The 18,853-nt window shown below is 37.8% G+C and overlaps 1 protein-coding gene across 3 annotated transcripts in view; it reads right to left on the bottom strand.

Moving 5' to 3' along the window:
• Nucleotides 1-279: 279 nt before the first annotated feature.
• BZW2 (basic leucine zipper and W2 domains 2) overlaps nt 280-18,853 on the bottom strand; it is a 60,849-nt gene continuing 42,275 nt past the window's right edge. For 2 of the 3 annotated variants that reach the window (XM_032760054.2, XM_032760046.2), the window contains exons 7-12: nt 17,138-17,247; nt 11,802-11,972; nt 9,730-9,876; nt 8,581-8,719; nt 2,138-2,260; nt 281-748 (exon numbers count right to left, since the gene is read on the bottom strand). In XM_032760054.2, coding sequence (XP_032615945.1) covers nt 720-748; nt 2,138-2,260; nt 8,581-8,719; nt 9,730-9,876; nt 11,802-11,972; nt 17,138-17,247 — 719 coding nt within the window. In that variant the 3' untranslated portion in view covers nt 281-719. Of the gene's footprint in view, nt 749-2,137; nt 2,261-8,580; nt 8,720-9,729; nt 9,877-11,801; nt 11,973-17,137; nt 17,248-18,853 lie in introns of all 3 variants that reach the window. The other variant, XM_058446686.1, reaches the window with a different exon arrangement.

The following is an 18,853-nucleotide window of genomic DNA, read 5'->3' on the forward strand; positions in this document are numbered from 1 at the left end:
CTCCCGAGTAGCTGAGACTACAGGTGCCCACCACCACACCCGGCTAATTTTTTGTATTTTTAGTAGAGATGGGGTTTCACTGTGGTCTCGATCTCCTGACCTCATGATCCGCCCGCCTCGGCCTCCCAAAATGCTGGGATTACAGGTGTGAGCAGAACAGTTTTTAATAGATGACAAGAAATACAACCGTTCAATATTGTGGATGGGTAGAGAAAAAACACCGAAATACCATCTGTGTAAGAAGTCACGTACAGGAAAGAAATAAAAGCTCTGACAATATAAGCCCAGATTTTTAAAAAGCCATTTATTTTAAAAAACTGGTTTGTCAAATCACATACATGAGCAGATACACAACTACCAAAGTGGCCTGTAATAGACACCAGTGGGGTGGTCACCACACAGTACCTGAAAAATACAGCTAAAAAAGGAGGAGTCTGTTGAGTATTTAATTTCAGATTCCTACTTGACTCCTTGTTGAATGGCTTTAAGTTAGCATATAGTGAGTGAGAGGTAGAGTCCCAAGTATAATAGCTGATGCCTCAGGGCTCCATTTAAAAACGAAACAAAAACAAAACCATTTCTCCCTCTGCACAAGGGAAGCCTATCCTATTATTTTTTCCTTTGCGAAAACAGAAGCCAAGTTTCTCTTCTCAAATGGTTCAGCATTCCCAATCAAAAAGTGGTGTGTGGTAACCTAGGTATTGTGCTTGTTGAGCCATTTAATTTTCCTCACCTTCCGATTCGGATTCTAGGAGAGAAGAAAGAAGTTAGATATTTCCCCCCCAGATTCCTCTAATTAAAGTCAAAAGTTACTACCGTCACCAACCCAGAACCCTGCCATTGCGCCAGCATACTTTTACCCTAGGCACCCATTATAAGGTAAAGTAGTCACATGAGGGCAGATAGCAAACTCTTGCTCTTTTCTGCTTTCAGGTAAATTTTGCCTGTCTAAAAATGCAACATGTGTATATATACAAATACTTATAAATGAATACATTTTATATATATTACATTTATACATATAAATTATATAAAAATTTGAATATATATAAAATTAAACAATATAACTTTTCTTCTTTGGATCACCTAAGATAAACTTTTTTTTGTTTTTTTTTTTTTAGACGGAGTCTCACTCTGTTGCCCAGGCTGGAGTGCAGTGGCACGATCTCGGCTCACTGCAACCTCCACCTCCCAGGTTCATGCCATTCTCCTGCCTCAGCCTCCCGAGTAGCTGGGACTACAGGCACCTGCCACCATACCCAGCTAATTTTTCATATTTTTAGTGGAGACGGGGTTTCACTGTGTTAGCCAAAATGGTCTCAATCTCCTGACCTCGTGATCCACCAGCCTCGGTCTCCCAAAGTGCTGGGATTACAGGCGTGAGCCACCGCGCCCAGCCTAAACTTTTTGTTCTTAACTGAATTCACTTTATTTATTTATTTATTTATTGAGATGGAGTCTTGCTCTGTCATCCAGGCTAGAGTGCAGTGGCGCGATCTTGGCTCACTGCAACCTCCGCCACCCGGTTGAAGTGATTCTCCTGCCTCAGCTTCCCGAGTAGCTGGGACTACAGGCGTGCGCCACAATACCCGGCTGATTTTTTTGTGTTTTTAATAGAGACAGGGTTTCACTATGTTGGCCAGGCTGCTCTCAAACTCCTGACCTCAGGTGATCCACCCACCTCTGGTTCCCAAAGTGCTGGGATTACAGGTGTGAGCCACCACACTTGGCCTGAATTCACTCTTATCCATTATTATCCGTTCACTTTATATTTCCATTATTTAAAATTGTCAGTTAATTGGTAAAGGTGTCATAAAAATCTATAGAATTCCATAATGTGTGATTAAGCTAAATGTATTTTTCTCCTTTCACGTCTACTGATCATTTCCTCCTTATTGTCCTCCATCAGAGTGGATAATTTAAGCATTTCATTTCTTTCTTTGTTTTTACATGTAGAGATTTTTATTGCCGTGATATCAGAAAGGAAAGCTAAGATGTTGGCAAAATGTTTGATACGAAAGATAACTCTAGAATTTTAGTTTTAGGAAATCAAGTAAAATCTGTGGAAGAGGTAAATATTTTGACATATAATGAGACAGCGTTTAAAGGTCATCAAAGTCTGTAAACAGAATCATACCTTCTTCTGCATTTTGTAACCACTCAACAAACTTCTTCATCTGGTCAAGAAAAACACTTTTGCCTTTAGCAACATGTGCTTCCTTATACCATTTCAGTATTGCTTCTTCGCTCAGAACATCAGCTGCAATTTTAAATCAAAGATTTCAAAGTTACTACACAAATGTCATGTTTCAAAACAACTTCATGTCTTATAGTTTAATAGAAAGCAATCATTTTAAATATAAAGCATTCTGTTACTTATCAGAAGAGAGGAACCAAGTTGATTTTCATGTAGCACAGTGCCATATTTTGATAGCTTACTAAAGGCTTAAGTAGTGATGATGATGATACACATCTTCTTAGGTATGATATAATGCAAGCCTATAGCTCACTACTAGGACTTGGAAATCTCTCACAGTGCTAATTTGCTGGTAGGAAATAGAATTATTTAGTAATTTTGCAAATGAATCAGCAATTCCAGCATTTTAGAACATTTTGTGTCCTGCCAAGTTCAACCATATCTTGATTAAAGAGCAACCTCAAATGACCAGTGTCTTTTAAGGGGGATTGGGATTTTCTTTTTTAGGAGAAAAATGGCAAAGGAAAAAAATGTAGATAGTATGCAATAATGCTGTTAGCAATTAGATATAAAGAGGAACTTCTGGGGTATGTTGTGGGAGTAATACACACCTAAACTGAATTTCTACACTTTCTCCATCACTAAATCATGACTTATTTTCCCACAGTATATCCTAAATTACAAGAGTAATATTTTTCTTCTACTACATTAAGAGAAAACAGACATATTAGCTAATTTCCTACAGGTTTCTAAAAACAACAAAAAATTGTTAACTATCTCTTGTCTAAAACTCTAAATTCCACAAATGTGCCTTGATATTCTCAACATAACATTAATTGAGAGTATTTAATGTTAAGAATAGGAAGGAGAATATAAAAATAAGTGTATATATTCTCCCAATGTTCTAATGGGTTGTTCTAACATTCTTCTAATGTTCCAATGGGTTGTTGTTTGGGAATCTGTAGTGGGAAACAAGACAGAAAGCAGGTACAAAGCATTTATTATTGCCCCCGAGATGTGCTCAATTCATTACAAATACTGACAAAGCCATATAATGTTAATAAATTACTCTAATGATATATTTTCAGTTAAAATATAATTTCAACTTATGAAAATGACAGAAACAATTTAATATTGTTTTCATTTAAAACATCACTGATATTTTCATAACAAAAATATTGGCTTTTTTATTTTTAAAGAATTATTGGCTCTTGGAAAATGTTCTTGAATTAAATTGAAGAGGCTGAGCTGACTAAAATGAACATGGTTTATGAAAATAAAAGGTTTTTTTAAAAAACATGTTTATTATCATCACTAAAAACACTACATTTTGCAAAGGAAGCAAGAAGTCTGGATTTACTTATAGAGCCTGGATGTAAGAGCTACAGTCAGGGGTCCTATGGACTTACTCTTAGCTTCTAGTTATTTTAGCTCTTTGTTTCTAGCTCTCCACTGAGATAAAAGAAATTTCTACTAGCCATCAGAGCCTAATTGTCATAGAGCTGACGAGCAGGCAGTTGTGTCCCGAGGAAGTGACCTGTTATTGTGTAAGACTGCCTTGCAGAGACTTTTAAAGAACATTAACAGGGATTTTAAGACCCTTTTATATAACTTGTAAATTATCTTTAAGATGCTTATGATTAGATCAGTAATTATCAAACCGTTTGGATCATGTCTTCCTGCCTGTAGGATAATTTCGAGCATATACACGCAACATATGTATATTTTTGAGTTTATAAATTATATTCGTGCTCTATTAAACTATCATTATTAATGTTCTACACAAACAATATAATTTTAAACTGTGACAAACATGGAAAGGAGAATTTTTTTTTCTCCACACCTTAATGAATTGAGGATGATACAAAGTACAGGTTGGAAAGCTGATGTAGACTGCAGTTTAGTGATGCTATTTGTCCGAGCTTTCCTTTTGAAGGTTGAGAGCTCATTCCTGTGTTTTATTGCCCCACAGAGGCTGAAAGAGACCATGCAACTATTAAAATGCTTGTCAATGTCAGTGCTTGTGAAAAGCACACTAAATGATAGGTAAAAACTATCAAATGCATTGTTTATTGCAAATCTTGTGCCTTGATATTCTTGTTAGCATTAATTGAGAATATTTAATGTTACGAATAAGGAGAATTTAAAATAAGTCTACATATTAACGGTGCAATGTGGAGTTCTTAGAAGAAGCCAGTGTAGTAATAACTACTTGCTGAAAGATCAGACTTCTAGTACCAGAGAATTATTAATTAAAAGCTACTGAAGTATCTACACAGAGAATCATATGAGGCAAAGCATGAACATCAAAGAGTTTAAGAAGAAATTAAACTTCCATTTAGTGAAAGGAAAGGTCTGAAAAGGAAGGAACTCCTTGAGGAACAAAGAATTCAGACAATTTTTTCCCTCACTAAGGATAAAGTAGGGAAAAGAGTTAATTAAAACTGAGAAACGATTTTTGGTGGGATATTCCATAAATGCCTATTAGGAATATAGAATAACAGTAAAAGACAGTAAGAAAGGAAGACGTTGTATGATAGCACATAGAGACTGGAATATATGTTTTCGCCTTCTGTCTGGCCAACTTCTTCATAATGTCTGATGAGATACATGTACCTCGAGAGCCTTCACTTCTCCCCCTCCAAATTAGCTTTAACAAGTTAGGTGCCCTTCCTCTGTGGTCTTATCCCTTCTGACACCCTCTGTGTGAGGCTTATTTCAGCAGTTGACATGGTGAGTGTAATTCTTTGTTTTCTTCTACATCCTGAAATTCAGGAAGTCAGGGACTATATTTTGTTCAGCTCATTTCCAGCATTTAATGAAGGACCTGCCCTATAGTGTCCATTCAAGACATGTATAAGGAATAAGTTTGTTAACTTGATGAGAAAAAATAAATATTTCTCAATTTGTAGAGTTCTAATGTATTCATGAGGATCGAAGAGACAATACTGTAAAAGTGGCTTGAGAACCGCTAAATTTTAGATCATGTTAGTTATCTAGAAAGTCTAAAACTATGTCACTTGAAACTCTTGAAATTCAGAATTTTTTTATTAGGAATGTCACATAGGGACACAAGTCAAAAATAATTTACCCTAAGAATGCTGGGAATATATGCTGAGAAGGGCACTCACCCTTTTTTAGAACTAGAATAAAAAACTTCTTTTAGAAAAATTTGCATGCAGAATAAAATTTAACCTAAAAAATTTCTGCAAACAAGAAAACCCATGATAGAGATAATAACAGTACTTGACAAGGTAGTTTTACACGTTTTAGACCATGCTGAGTCTATGGGACTTACCTTCAGGGAAAAAAGAAGAGAAAATCATTTTTAAAAGTCAATAATGTGATGCTTGAAAGTTAGCAATGGATTTACTGTTTCTTACTGCCTTAGAAATATGCAAATCTAGATTTTAATACAGAGAGTCTTTGCAAAATGACCCATCACCACTTTTTTCTTTGCTGACTAGTATTATTTAGTTTATTTGCTTTTATTGCACTGCTATTTATGTAAAAGATTTATAAATCTTTCAATAATGATATTCAATTAAGTAATTAGATTTGCCAAGGGGGACATGGCTAATCATATGCCCAAGTTTCTGTTATCATCAAGTTCTGGACATGTTGGGAAAGGGGAGGTGTGTGTGTGTCCATGTATATGTTTGTGTGTGCTGTGTGTGTAAGAGAGAGATAAAAATGAAAATTAAAAAGGAGCAACGGTTTCCATTACATTTTAAAAACTTGTTTTAGAGCACTACGTTCCTTATGACAAACTAAAGGAATCCACAGAAACTTGGTAAAAGAAGCAGAGAAGACACTATTCCATATTTGTAAGATGTGGATATGTACCTGAAATCAAAGGTAAGTATAATCTTGAACATGTCACTGGAGTTCATAGCATCTGTTGCTTCTTGAATGCTATACACTTTACACCAGTGGTCCTGGTACAACAGTCAGAGCATCACCTTGAAAACTTGTTAAAATGAAAATTCTCAGGCCCAACCCTGGCCCTACTGAATCAGAATCTCTGGGGGAGCTGTGTTTTATAACAAGCTCTCTGGGTAATTCTTACGCATATTAGGAAAGGAGTGCTTTAACACTCACTGTTTATTAAGTCTGTCTCTAGGCATATAAAACAGAATGAGAGCATCCAAATCTTTACAGAAACAAATCAAATACATGTCTCCTGGCGCACAAGTGTTTGGTGGACAAAATAAGGTGAAAGTAAAAATCTGGCAAAAAAGAGACAAGATGGTAAACATAGTTAACACAGTAATGCTCTTAACAGTGGTATGGAACAATCATTCCTCAGGGATTGCATGTTCTCAAGAGAAAACATGGAATTATTTCACTTAAGAAAACAGCCTATATATATCATTCTGTGGAAAATTACCAAATTACCTAGAAAATGGTATTTAAAATGTTAGTGCAGTGATGTATTTTAGGTTTACATTTTAAAAAAAATTTCCCAATTTCATTTCCAAAAATAACGAAGGCAGAAATAAAATTGATGTTGACACTCACCCTTCCTGTGTTCCCTGGGGCCAGGTCATACTTGCCACAGACCTCACTAACTTTAGGTTATTTAAATGCTGATTACCTAGTTAATCAATGAGCCTAAGAGCTCATGCCTCTTCTTTTTACTTCCTAGTGCTTACTTCTTGAGTTATTTTATAATTTCAGGTCATACTGACCCTTAGCATCTGGGGCTGATGAAGACGAAAAAACTCAAAGTAGCCGGTTTTACTACCTGTCAGTAGTTGTTATAAGAAGTCTAAAGGAAAAGGAGGTTGGCATTAGTGGTTAAAATGAGAAATCGGAAGGATTTTAATAGTTCATGTGCCACCTAGATGCCATTTCCCATGACAATGGGTTTGCTGATTCTTTGTGATTTCATTACAATAAGATAGGGTGCTCCTGAAGATGAGACTCAAACAATGATGTCTCAGTTAAAAAAAAAATTTGGTGAGAAACACTGGTTGGGTTATCTTTTAAATGACAAGAAAGCAAACTATGTTCAGGTAACTAACTAGTTTACGAACAGTTTGGTTTTCTGTAGTGGAAAAAATTTACCACCCTCAAAACAAATGTGAAATCTGTCCTATAGGTCTCTCTGCCAGTTTTACAAATGGAGCCAGCTGTGGCCACAGAAGGTTGGGCCCCACTTCTCATTCTTGGCTGCTGGGTACCATCTATGAATTGGTAACATGGCTTGCAGGTTTGGTTCTGATGGGTGGATCACTTTGGGTATCATTGGGTGGGGCCTAGTTTTAGGACACTGCTATCTTATGACTAAATCCAAGAAGACCCAACTCAGATCTGGTTGGAGAAAATACCAATTACTGAACTTCAAGTGGCAATGGGTGGCCATCATATTTTCCTACTGACTATTGTAATTGTTGCTGAATACCTTTGTGCTCTGAAAAAGTAAAATATCACCCAAACACTTGTGGACAAGGTTCATTCATTTGAAGAATCTACGTGGCCAATTAAAATTCATTGTGAAATGCTATTAAGCATTTTTAAAAGAGCTATTATTTATTTAAAACCTTTATTTTCCAAATTCCCAAGATATAATTCAAAATAGACAAATTTAGGAACACATCAAAGGGAAAATAAACATTTGGCTGGTATGATTTTAACTTTTCTGATATCATGATATTTATGAATATAATAACAAACATGTTATAATGTTCAAAATGTATCATTTCTTAAGTGTTCCTTTTTCTCCCTCACAAAACTACATAAATGTAGGCCCAAAAAATAGCCTAGGACATTTTTGTATGCTGTAGGTATACAGATTGAGATTGGTTAAAACCTTTAGCATTCATTTTTTAGTGCTAGTTGTCATGGCAACCTAATCCTTATAAATACAATGAAAAGACAGTAAATGTGAAAACCTAAAAATAGCCATTCCCTTGGAAAATAGGAGAATGGCTGGGCCAAGTAACTAAAATACAAAGTAAAAAGGCTAATTACTTCAGTAATTTTAAAGTCAGATTTATGGCACCTAAAAGGGTCTGAACATAATATATATAGCATTTTGATAATCATTGTTATTAGAGCTAATCCTTACAATTCAAAAACAGGCTCAATTTTATATAATTACATTTTTTTCCCCACCAACCCCAAGAAACAATTACCAGTTCATCTACCAATGAGAAGTGCCCAGGGGCCTAAGCAGGGTTTCCAAGGCAACGCATATATGGCGTGTATGCCTCCTCTCTCTACATGGTATGGTTGCCTCAATAAAACTTTCACAAATTAGCATCTTGCTGTCCCTCTCTAAGCAGAGCCCCATGACCTCCTCTGCCTCATTCTCTGCTCTGCCCCTCAAAGAGCTTCAACAAAACACAGAAGCACAGCAGTGGCACATGGATGGATACCTTTATAAAAGAGAACCACGATCTTCTGAAAGGCTTTCATGAAATGGATGTTGTCGTAGCAGTATTCTTGAACCTTCTGGAGGAGGATCAGCTCTGACTGGCCTTGGGAGCTGAACACAGCCAGCAGGGGAGCATATTGCTAGAACAGAAGTGGAGAGTAAAAGCCGTCACTTGCGTAGGAGATACAGAGCCGACACTGCTGGAGCCATAACAATAACCTGGAGGGTTGCTTAGAAAAGATTGACTTTCAGGATTGATACCTTTTATCATCATATTGTGCCCAATGGGGTGAGGGGAACAGAACAGTAGGAACAAAGCAGTATGGTCGACCTGTGAGGGAACTGGGAAGAAGATTCACACTTTTTCAATGGCAGAGCCACAGTCCAATAATACAATGGATATTGTATGAGGATATGACCTCATTTTTGAAATATCCCTTAGACATAGCAGGCCAGCAATTATCTTTAATATAGGCAGATTCTCATATTTGGTCTCTTAGTGGGTACAGGGAAAGAATGTTGATGAGCTGCTGGGATAAAAAGCGTTCATTTAGAAATATCCTTGACTTTCTGACACTGATGCATAGCCATTGTTTTTCTGAGACTTACTCAATTCAATACTTATCTCTTCCAAAGGGCCTTCTCTGATCAAAGTAACATGGACAGTTTACTCACTGCTATGTTCTCATGATTGCTGGGTGCAAACTTGAAAAAAATTAGGAAGTATATGTTTAGTCTGAGTCTAGGGTAATTGTAGTTGGAACCCATTTGTCATACTCTCAATTAAGACAAATTTGGGCCTGGTGTGGTGGCTCACGCCTGCAAGCCAACACTTTGGGAGGCCGAGGCAGGAGGATAGCTTGAATGCAGGAGTTCAAGACCAGCCTGGGCCACACAGCGAGACTACATCTCTACCAAAAAATGAAGAAATTAGCCAGACGTGGTGGCATGCGCCTGTAGTCCCAGCTACCTGGGAGGCTGAGGAGGGAGGATGGCTTGAGCCCAGGAGTTCAAAGTTGCAGTGAGCCCAGATCGTGCCACTGCACTCTAGCTGAGGCAAAAGAGTGAGACTCTGTCAAAAAAAAAAAAAAAAAAAAAAAAAGCTGCAGTTTGCCCTTGGCTGGGTCAGTTCCTTGCTAAGGGCTGTTACCTTCAGGTGCTTCAGAGCCTGCTCTGCAACAAGTTCTTCCTTCTTGTTCCACTCAACAGCGTTCATTATACAGGTCCACAGAAGACCAATCACTGCTGTTTCTGGAAGATCATTCCTCTTCATTTCTTCTTTGACATAAAGCACCACCTACATTTCATGGAAATGGGGTCAGAAAGTAACAGGCAGATGGAGGGCTCCCATCTCCCCCCCTAGCTGCCCAGTCAATCAAGGTTTTGGGGCAGCTAAGAAACCATCTGCTTGGCTTCTCCTTTCCTTGTCTGCATTCTCAGACTGGAAGAGGGAGAAAAACTATAATGATTTGTTCTCAAAGCAGATTTATTTTTAGTCCCAAAATTAATAGGCTTAGCTCTGGCCAGGAGCTGCTGGATAATGTGGAGTAAGAGAGGATTTTTGTTTCCTCACGGAGAAACCCCTTTGAGTCTAGTAGAGTAGGGATACTTGAGCCAGTTTGACTTTTTGGAGATTTAAAGAAGGCAACAGAGTTGTGAACTTTTATCTCCATCCCTAAACTTTAAAACCTCTTGATGGATGCCATCTTGGGTTTGTACAGGTCCATTCTCCACAATTTATTCTTCAGTGATTACTTTTGATGATCCTTATGCCCCATCTCAGTGAAAAGTTAATTTGTAAATAAATTGTAAGTGCAAAGGCAATTTTTAAATTTCATATACATCAATTCAGCAGTATTCAGCAACTTATTTTCCCCTTTGAATTATGTATAAATATGCAAATTTATACTCAACCCTGAGAGTATGGAATATAGGCTTGCCTAACTTAATGTATTTTATATCAAATTTATTTGAAAGGCTTTTTCCTTTTAAAATAAAATAATAAATAGAGGTTTGGGCCTCAGAAGTGATTGAAAGTCATCATATATCTCCAGCATACTACTTTGTGAGTAGTAGTAACACCTTTTTATCCTCCCTTTTCTTTTTTACTGGAAACACATTGCTTTCTTTACTTCTGGCCTGGAGTGTAGAAATGCCAGCAGTGACTTGAGTAGCCCTCGAAAGCAGAAGGAGCTGGGCAGTCCCAGTCCCTGTGCTGCCTGGAGGAAGCCACATAAAAGTGTGACATCCTGGCATCTACAAGCATCACAAGGCTTTTTATGTTTGCTTCTTTTCCCCATGGAAAATCATGTACAAATTCTTGCTTGGAGAAATATCATTAAATATACTGCTATCCTTAATACCATGAGACTTAAGAATATTTGTCATTCCAACACCTCCACCTGTTGGATAGTATCAGTCCTACATTCTCCAGGCTTCAACCATGTGAGCTGCCATGCAGGGCTTGGAGCATGGAAGGAGGTATGGGTCAGGCATTTTAGAGCATGTGGAAAAAAAGAAAGGACTCTTTATATTAATTTTTAGATTGTTGCATGAAAGATTTTAAAACTTCAAATAGAAAGCTTTCTCCAGATACACTAAAAATAAAAAAAGATATAGTCATAGCTTTGTGAACTATAGCATGTATATATAAACTATGTATATGCACATTATAAAAAATATAGCTTTTACATTATAGGGAAACACAGCTCTTCCAAGTGTGAGTGGGATTAAACAAGTCACTGATCCAACTAGTCTTTTCCCATAACAGGAATTCAAACTTTTTTCAAATAAAAAGCCTACATATTCATACAGAGTGATGAACAAAAAATCCAGTGTTAATTCCAAACACTAGACAAATGCTTAATCAGGTTAGATAATCTGCAACAAAATTTAAAAACTACCATATAATGGGCTATACTGATAGTGGATGGTCAAATCTCTTTGACAGATGAAATATTTTGAAAATCATAGCAGCCTGGTAAAATAAGTCATTTGTGTGGAAATCACTATTAATTTCTGGACCATCCTGGAGTGTTAACAAAAATGGAGGATACTGAATCAATACTTTGAAGCTGAGTTAATTTAAATGGTAGGAATAAGTACATAAAGTTTACAGCCATAAGCATAGGGCAGATTTTTTAAGGAAAGCCTTTGCTACACAGCCCATGTAATTCCTCTCATTTGTGTATATCGAGGTGATGTCCGCCTGTGGTCTCCCACCTCCTTGATCGGGCATTCCTGAGAAAGACGCTCCTGGAGCTCCTTCTGCAGTTCCTTCCTGGTGCCGAGGGACTGCTGGACTCGGAGGAAGTCGGAAAGCTCCTTAAGACCTGCGTCAGTGAAGTATTTAGCAAAATGATCCACACTCTGTCTGTTAACTGGAAAGAGTTCCTGAAAAACGGAAAAAAGACTGCTATACAACAAGCCATTCAAATTTCAGCCAGCATGAAGGACAAAAGTCTTCATTTCATTTAGAATATCTCACATTTGGAAGAAAAGAATAAAGACAAAACAACAAATTGCTGGTATATTTCTTGAGCTAAACATCTTCTGAAATCAGGCAGTTTCACAAAGAAAAAGAAAAAAAGGGTAAGCAATTGAGATAAACTTGGACCCTACCGTGACAATACTGAGAGATGAGGCTTTTAAAGAGTTACTGGATTATAAGGGCTCTGCCCTCATGAATGGATTAATCCATTCATGGATTAGTGGGTTATATTGGGAGGGGACCTGGTGGCTTTAAAAAAGAGGAGGGAAGACCTGAGCTAGCACACTCAGCCCCCTCGCCATGTGATACTCTGAGCCTTCCTGGGACACTGCAGAGTCCCCACCAGCAAGAAGGCCCTCACCAGAGGCAGCCCCTTGACATGGGACTTAGCCTCCATAACTGTTAAGAAATAAGTTCCTTTTCTGTATAAGCAACCCAGTTTCAGGTATTCTGTTATAAGTAATAGAAAAGGTCTAAGACACCCACCCTACCAACTCTAGTTTATTACATAATTCTGATGGAAATTTTCGAAAAGAGCAATATACCATAGCTGCTCTCATATTTTCACCTCATTTCCATTTTACCCTACACAGTTTGGCAGAATCTCAGTAACACTTAGTCATGATCTAATCCTGGGTGAGTTCAACACCCATCTATGAAATTAAGATGATTTTCAAAGTTCTCACATTTTTCAGACTGCTGCAGGGTCTAAAAAATATATCTAAGCTTTTGTATTGGTTAGACTTGCATATATATGGCCAATGGCTATGCGGTTCCAGGAAGAGCCTCAGTAGATCTGCAATGGGTTTGCCACCACCTATAGGAACACAGCTGGAGGGCTCCTATGTCAGGATTCAAATTTCAATGTTCTATCATCCTATTGATTTCCCCTGTTGAGTCATATGTTTCAAAAATGTCAGAAGAGAGCTGGTGGGAGCAGCTATCAAACACGCATTCATAATAAAGCAAACATTTTATACCACACTGAAACTGCGTCACTGATATTTCCTCTACTGCTCCACATCATCCAAATCTGCAGGGAAGGGAACTAATGTATTTTTATTGAGTTTCTTCTATGAATCAAAATGTACTGGCACTTTCCTCATAATAGTTGTGTAAAGCAGACATTTTTCTAGATGATGAACTAAGTTTCAACAAGGTTAAGCAGCTCGACCCAATCTATGCCGCCAAAAATATTTAAGAACAGAGCTGTGTGCCCCTAAGTCAATACTTATTCCATTACTCTGTGCTAGCACTCAATATTCTATTTAGGAAGAGTGTGACTGCAAAGTTTGATTTAAAGTTATGTTCAGAGCAATATGCCACTAAACATATTACTCGTAGTTCACTTATGAACTACATTCCAAATTCTTATGAATAGTATATAATACATTGAAAATCATTATTCAGATTAAGTTGAGGGGAAGCCCGTCTAAATCACACCGTGTCATTTTTTGACTTGGAACATGGTTTGTAATTTTTTTAGAGAAACCATACCCTGGTACAAATCTCTATCACCCCATCCCTAGATTGAGGTCTCTCTGCTTTTGCTCTTGCTCCTGAGTCTATTCCCAAAGTGACAGCAAGAGTGATCCTGTTGAGACCCAAAATCACATTACACACCATTCTGCAGAGAATTTCCAAAAGTTTTCTATCTCATTTGGAATACAAGCCAAAGCCCTAGATGATATGGGCCTTGCTACTTCTCTGAGCTTATCTACACTTTTGCTCTTACCTGCTCTCCCCTTGCGGTCCCCAACATCCCATGCCCCAAGGCCTTCCCATTTCCTATTCCCTTTGCCTGGAATGCTCTATGTGGAGATATTTAAACAGTTCACTCCACACCTCCCTCAAGTCTTTACACAAATGTCATCTTATCACAGAGGGCTTTCCACCACTGAAAATTACAACCCACATTTGGAAGCTCTTTAACTCTTTCCTAATTTTGTTTTGTTTTGTTTCATTTTGAGACGGAGTCTTGCTCTGTCGTCCAGGCCGGAGTGAAGTGGTGTGATCTTAGCTCACTGCAACCTCCACCTCCTGGGTTCAAGCAATTCTCCTGCCTCAGCCTCCCAAGTAACTGAGATTACAGGTGTGCACCATCACGTCCGGCTAATTTTTTGTATTTTTAGTAGAGACAAGGTTTCACCATGTTGGTCAGGCTGGTCTTGAACTCTTGATCTCAAGTGACCCACCTGCCTCAGCCTCCTAAGGTGCTGGGATTACAGGTGTGAGCCACCACACCCGGCCCCTACTTAATTTTTACCTTTATTATAATACATATTTTACGGGTTTTAGTTTATGGCCCACTCTCCTGAAACAGAATATAAGCTTCATGAAGGAAAGGGACTGTTGGTTTGGTTCCTTTCAATCTCTTCATCTCTTGGAAGTTTCTGGCATATAATATAATCAATACATACTTATTGAATAAATAAAGGAAGAGATCAATATCTTTGATTTCTTAATCACCATTCTCTTTGTCAGTAATAAGGGTTGGCTTCTCCCATCCCCTCACCTCTCTGAGTTGCTATAAATTGTTCTTTCTTCTGTATTATAATAGTGGGTGATAGCTAAAGTCTGGTAATACACAAATTTTCCTAAAATGTAGTAGTTCAGAGTTAAAGAGAATTTTGTTGCATATGTTCATGAAACAAAATTTCCTCCTAAAGAGTGGAACTGACTCACTAGTTCCTCATTCTCTTGTTGATTCAACAAATATCAGGCAGGCATAGTGCATAGGCAACTATCCTGTTCTCATCCAGTTTATAAGTTTCTTGCAGAAACCACCACCTATGTTCCATATATATACACAAATGCACACATACGTACACATACACACACACAGAACCTAGTAAAAACAGCTAAATGACATGTGTTTCCAAAAAGAAAATGAATTTTGTAAATGAAGCCATCTAATTAAGTAACCGGGCTATAGTTGTGAATATCTTTAAGAAAATTACTGCTTTAAATTGAACAATGAGAACACATGGACACAGGAAGGGGAACATCACACACCAGGGACTGTTGTGGTGTGGGGGGAGGGGGGAGGGATAGCATTAGGAGATACACCTAACGCTAAATGACGAGTTAATGGGTGCAGCACACCAACGTGGCACATCTATACATATGTAACAAACCTGCACATTGTGCACATGTACCCTAAAACTTAAAGTATAATAAAATTAAAAAAAAAATTAAATTACTGCTTTAAGAAATAACCAGATAGATTGTATCTTTGTTCCCAATCATCCACCTCCTCTCCTTCAAAAGAGTATTAAGAGAACCCCCTCTTTGCTATGTCTATTTGCAGAGGTGGAGAAGCAGCCTATTAGTGGACTGGATTTTCCCAATCTATTGCCAGGCATGGCAGCGTCCATAGGTGAGTTTTTAAGGTACTTGAGAGGTTCAGTTCAGTCTCTGTGTTCTGGTACTCTGCCACGAAGACAGAATGGCCCAGATGGGAGCTGCTCCCTCAGCCTGTGCCCGAATGAAAAGGCATGTGGAATTAAGCCAGGCTTAGCCAAGATAGAGCTAATCTACAGACAACCCACAGCCTCATGGACAAGAAATATGTTCCCTTCATATGAACCTCCACCTTCCTCAGCAACCTATTCACTTATCTTCTGTGACTTCTGCTGCTGTTCACAGGGATTTGCCCTAAGTCCACTAGAAAGTAGGTTTCACGAGGGCAGGCAACTTTTCTATCCTGTTCTCTACTGGCTCTGCAGCTTGTGGCACCATACCCAGCACAGGGTAGACATTCAGGAAACATATGAGGAATGAAAATTATTAGGAACTAGAATCTAGACTTCTGTGCCTTTTTTACCATAATCTAAAAACTTTAAACACACAAATCTACTTAAGGTAAACTTCAAGAAACAAAGTATTCTTAAGTGATTTAAATTGTAAGTATTTACATTTAAAATTACTTTCATGCGTTCTTGAGGAAAAGAGATAGTCTTAGAATTATCTCATGGGATTGGACCCTTGCACACTGAAACACATTGGAAGAGAACAACAGAGAAGAGGCCAGGTGAAGAGAAGATGGCAGGGGTGTGTCTTATTTTTACACTTCATCCTAGAACTGTAAAAGCAATTCCACCTGGAGAAATCTTGGCATTTCACAGCTGCTGCATCAAGAAGAAAGAAATTGTAGAGAGCAGATAGAAATTATAAGAACAAAATATTTTTCTGGATTTTCTTAGAAAAACACAAAGATGGAGAAATAAAAATATAATCAAGCAATTGTGACACAATTAACTTGTTTACTTTCTGCAACAGCTTAAGTATTTCCAGGGAAATCTTGTTTAAACTTTTATTTTGTTAACAAACTATTTAACACACATTTGAGATTAGCACAGTCTGACTGCTACTCAAGACAGACATCACAAGTATTTGATTGAGATTGATGAAATTTTTATCATATTAAAACCTTAAAATGTCTAGAAAGTTATGATTATAGGCTGAGTGTGGTGGCTCACACCTATAATCCCAGCACTTTGGGAGGCTGAGGTGGGCGGATCACTTGAGGTCAGGAGATCGAGACTAAAAGACTAATATGGCCAATATGGCGAAAACCTGTCTCTATTAAAAAAATCCAGAAATCAGCTGAGTGTGGTGGAGAGCGCCTGTAATCCCACCTACTCGGGAGGCTGAGGCAGGAGAATTGTTTGAACCCAGGAGGCAGAGGTTGCAGTGAGCGAGATTGTGCCATTGCACTCCAGCCTGGGTGACAGAGCCAGACTCTGTCTCAAAAAAAAAAAAGAAAAAAAAAAGTTATGGCTATAAAACAAAGTCTTAATTCTGATGAAATGTTAATACTATGTCAACAAACTTACAAATTTGGAAGTCTACATTCTTCACAATTCTTTAATTTTATTGTGCCATTTGTTGACAAAATAAAGATTAAAATGAAATCAGTTTCTACTACCAATTACGCAGAAATAAAAGGAACAGTGCTCCAAGTCAACACAGATCCAGGGATCTTATGCATATACTATATTGCAGGCATTGCTTAAGCTCCAAGAAAGGCATCGTACATACAACCCTTTAACCAGAAAACACTTACAAGCAGCCTCTTGTCTAAGTTGGCTTTTCTCAAAGACGAGGTAACAGAGTTGGCATCTTTTTCTGCCATCCATGCTTTGAAAAGCTTGACAGCAAATGAGGCCGCAATGCCTGTTGAAAAACAAAAGAGAATTTCATTCCTTTTACGAGCAAAACCAATTGTGATGGTGTGCAAAGCAACCAGGTTTCCTGAAATGGGTAAATAACTAAAAGACTAATTTTGGTATAAAGGAAAAGTCAATAGACCTCTAGGCAAATTCTCCTCTTCTCATTACTCAAAATAGAATATTTTCAGGAAAAGGAAAATAAAATATTTTTCAAATTTGGACTCCTTGAATCCAACCTGGTCTAACTGCAAGTTTATTTTATTTTACCTTGGTCAAAAACATATTTAACACTCAGTATCTTCGGTGTTATTGCCTTTATTTCACCCTCTGGTTCATATGTATTTCATGTTTATAACAGTGATCTTGAGGCACAAGAAAGTAAATTAGGAGACACAAAACTGTAATGTCACCTTTATCAAGTAATTTGCTAATAAAGGATGCCAGTACAAGAACACTGGTAGTGACAGATACAATAAGTATTGCTACAAATAGATGAACACATATCATTTACCTTAGTTTTGCTTTTTATAAAAAGCATTTTATTTATTTATTTTTATTTTTATTTTTTTGGGGATGGAGTCTCACTCTGTCGCCCAGGCTGGAGTGAAGTAGCATGATCTCGGCACACTGCAATCTTCGCCTCCTGGGTTCAAGTGATTCTCCTGCCTCAGCCTCCCAAGTAGTTGGGATTACAGGCATGCACCACCACATCCAGCTAATTTTTGTATTTTTAGTAGAGACAGGGTTTCACCATGTTGGGCAGGCTACTCCTGAACGCTTGACCTCAGGTGATCCACCTGCCTTGGCCTCCCAAATTGCTGGGATTACAGGCATGAGCCACTGCGCCCAGCCATAAAAAGCATTTTAAAATATTCTTGAGTTAAGCTATAAAAATATCAAGGCTATTTCAAGTTAAACTCTTCTGGATTTAAAAAAAAAATCGTTATTAAGGTAGTTATGTTAAATCAGGAAACCATTTAATCACATGTCCACATTTACATTACCACTTATTTCCAAATAGAAATAATCAGATAACAAGAAGACAGTTCTATGAACACTTCAAATTCTAAATTTATGTTGCAGTTATTTAATGAAGAGTTAAGATGTAATTGAAACATTTAACTGATTTTTCTAAACTGAAGGTTCTACTATTGTTATGAGCTAATGATAATGTGGCCTAAGCAGCCTCTATTCTCTTTACCTCCCTCCTAAAAGAGGTCCCCTTTTATCCAGTCCAGGTGACTACTGATTAGTCTAAGTCCTGGTACCACCTCTTTCTGATGATTAATTTAGTGACCTCGCTTAAACTCATCTGCCCAAGGCACGCCCCTGGCAATTGCTACTGGACCTGCACTGGTCATGCAGCCTGTGTCAACCAATCAGCTGAAGGAAAGATAAATTATCCTCTGTTCAGGAGAAATGTTCTTCCACTGAACCTGAACCAGGAAGAATATGCCATAATTGTGTCAGGAGACGTAACAACTAGAGGGGGCACCATCCTTGGGATGAAGTTAATGCTATGAATGATAACAGGAGAAAAATACTTAAGTGCCTGGATACTGCTGTTCAGCCTGAGGTCTGTGCTAATTTTCTGTTTATTGTTACATAAG

Source organism: Hylobates moloch, unplaced genomic scaffold (assembly GCF_009828535.3).
Source record: "Hylobates moloch isolate HMO894 unplaced genomic scaffold, HMol_V3 SCAFFOLD_1, whole genome shotgun sequence".
Lineage (NCBI taxonomy): Eukaryota > Metazoa > Chordata > Mammalia > Primates > Hylobatidae > Hylobates > Hylobates moloch.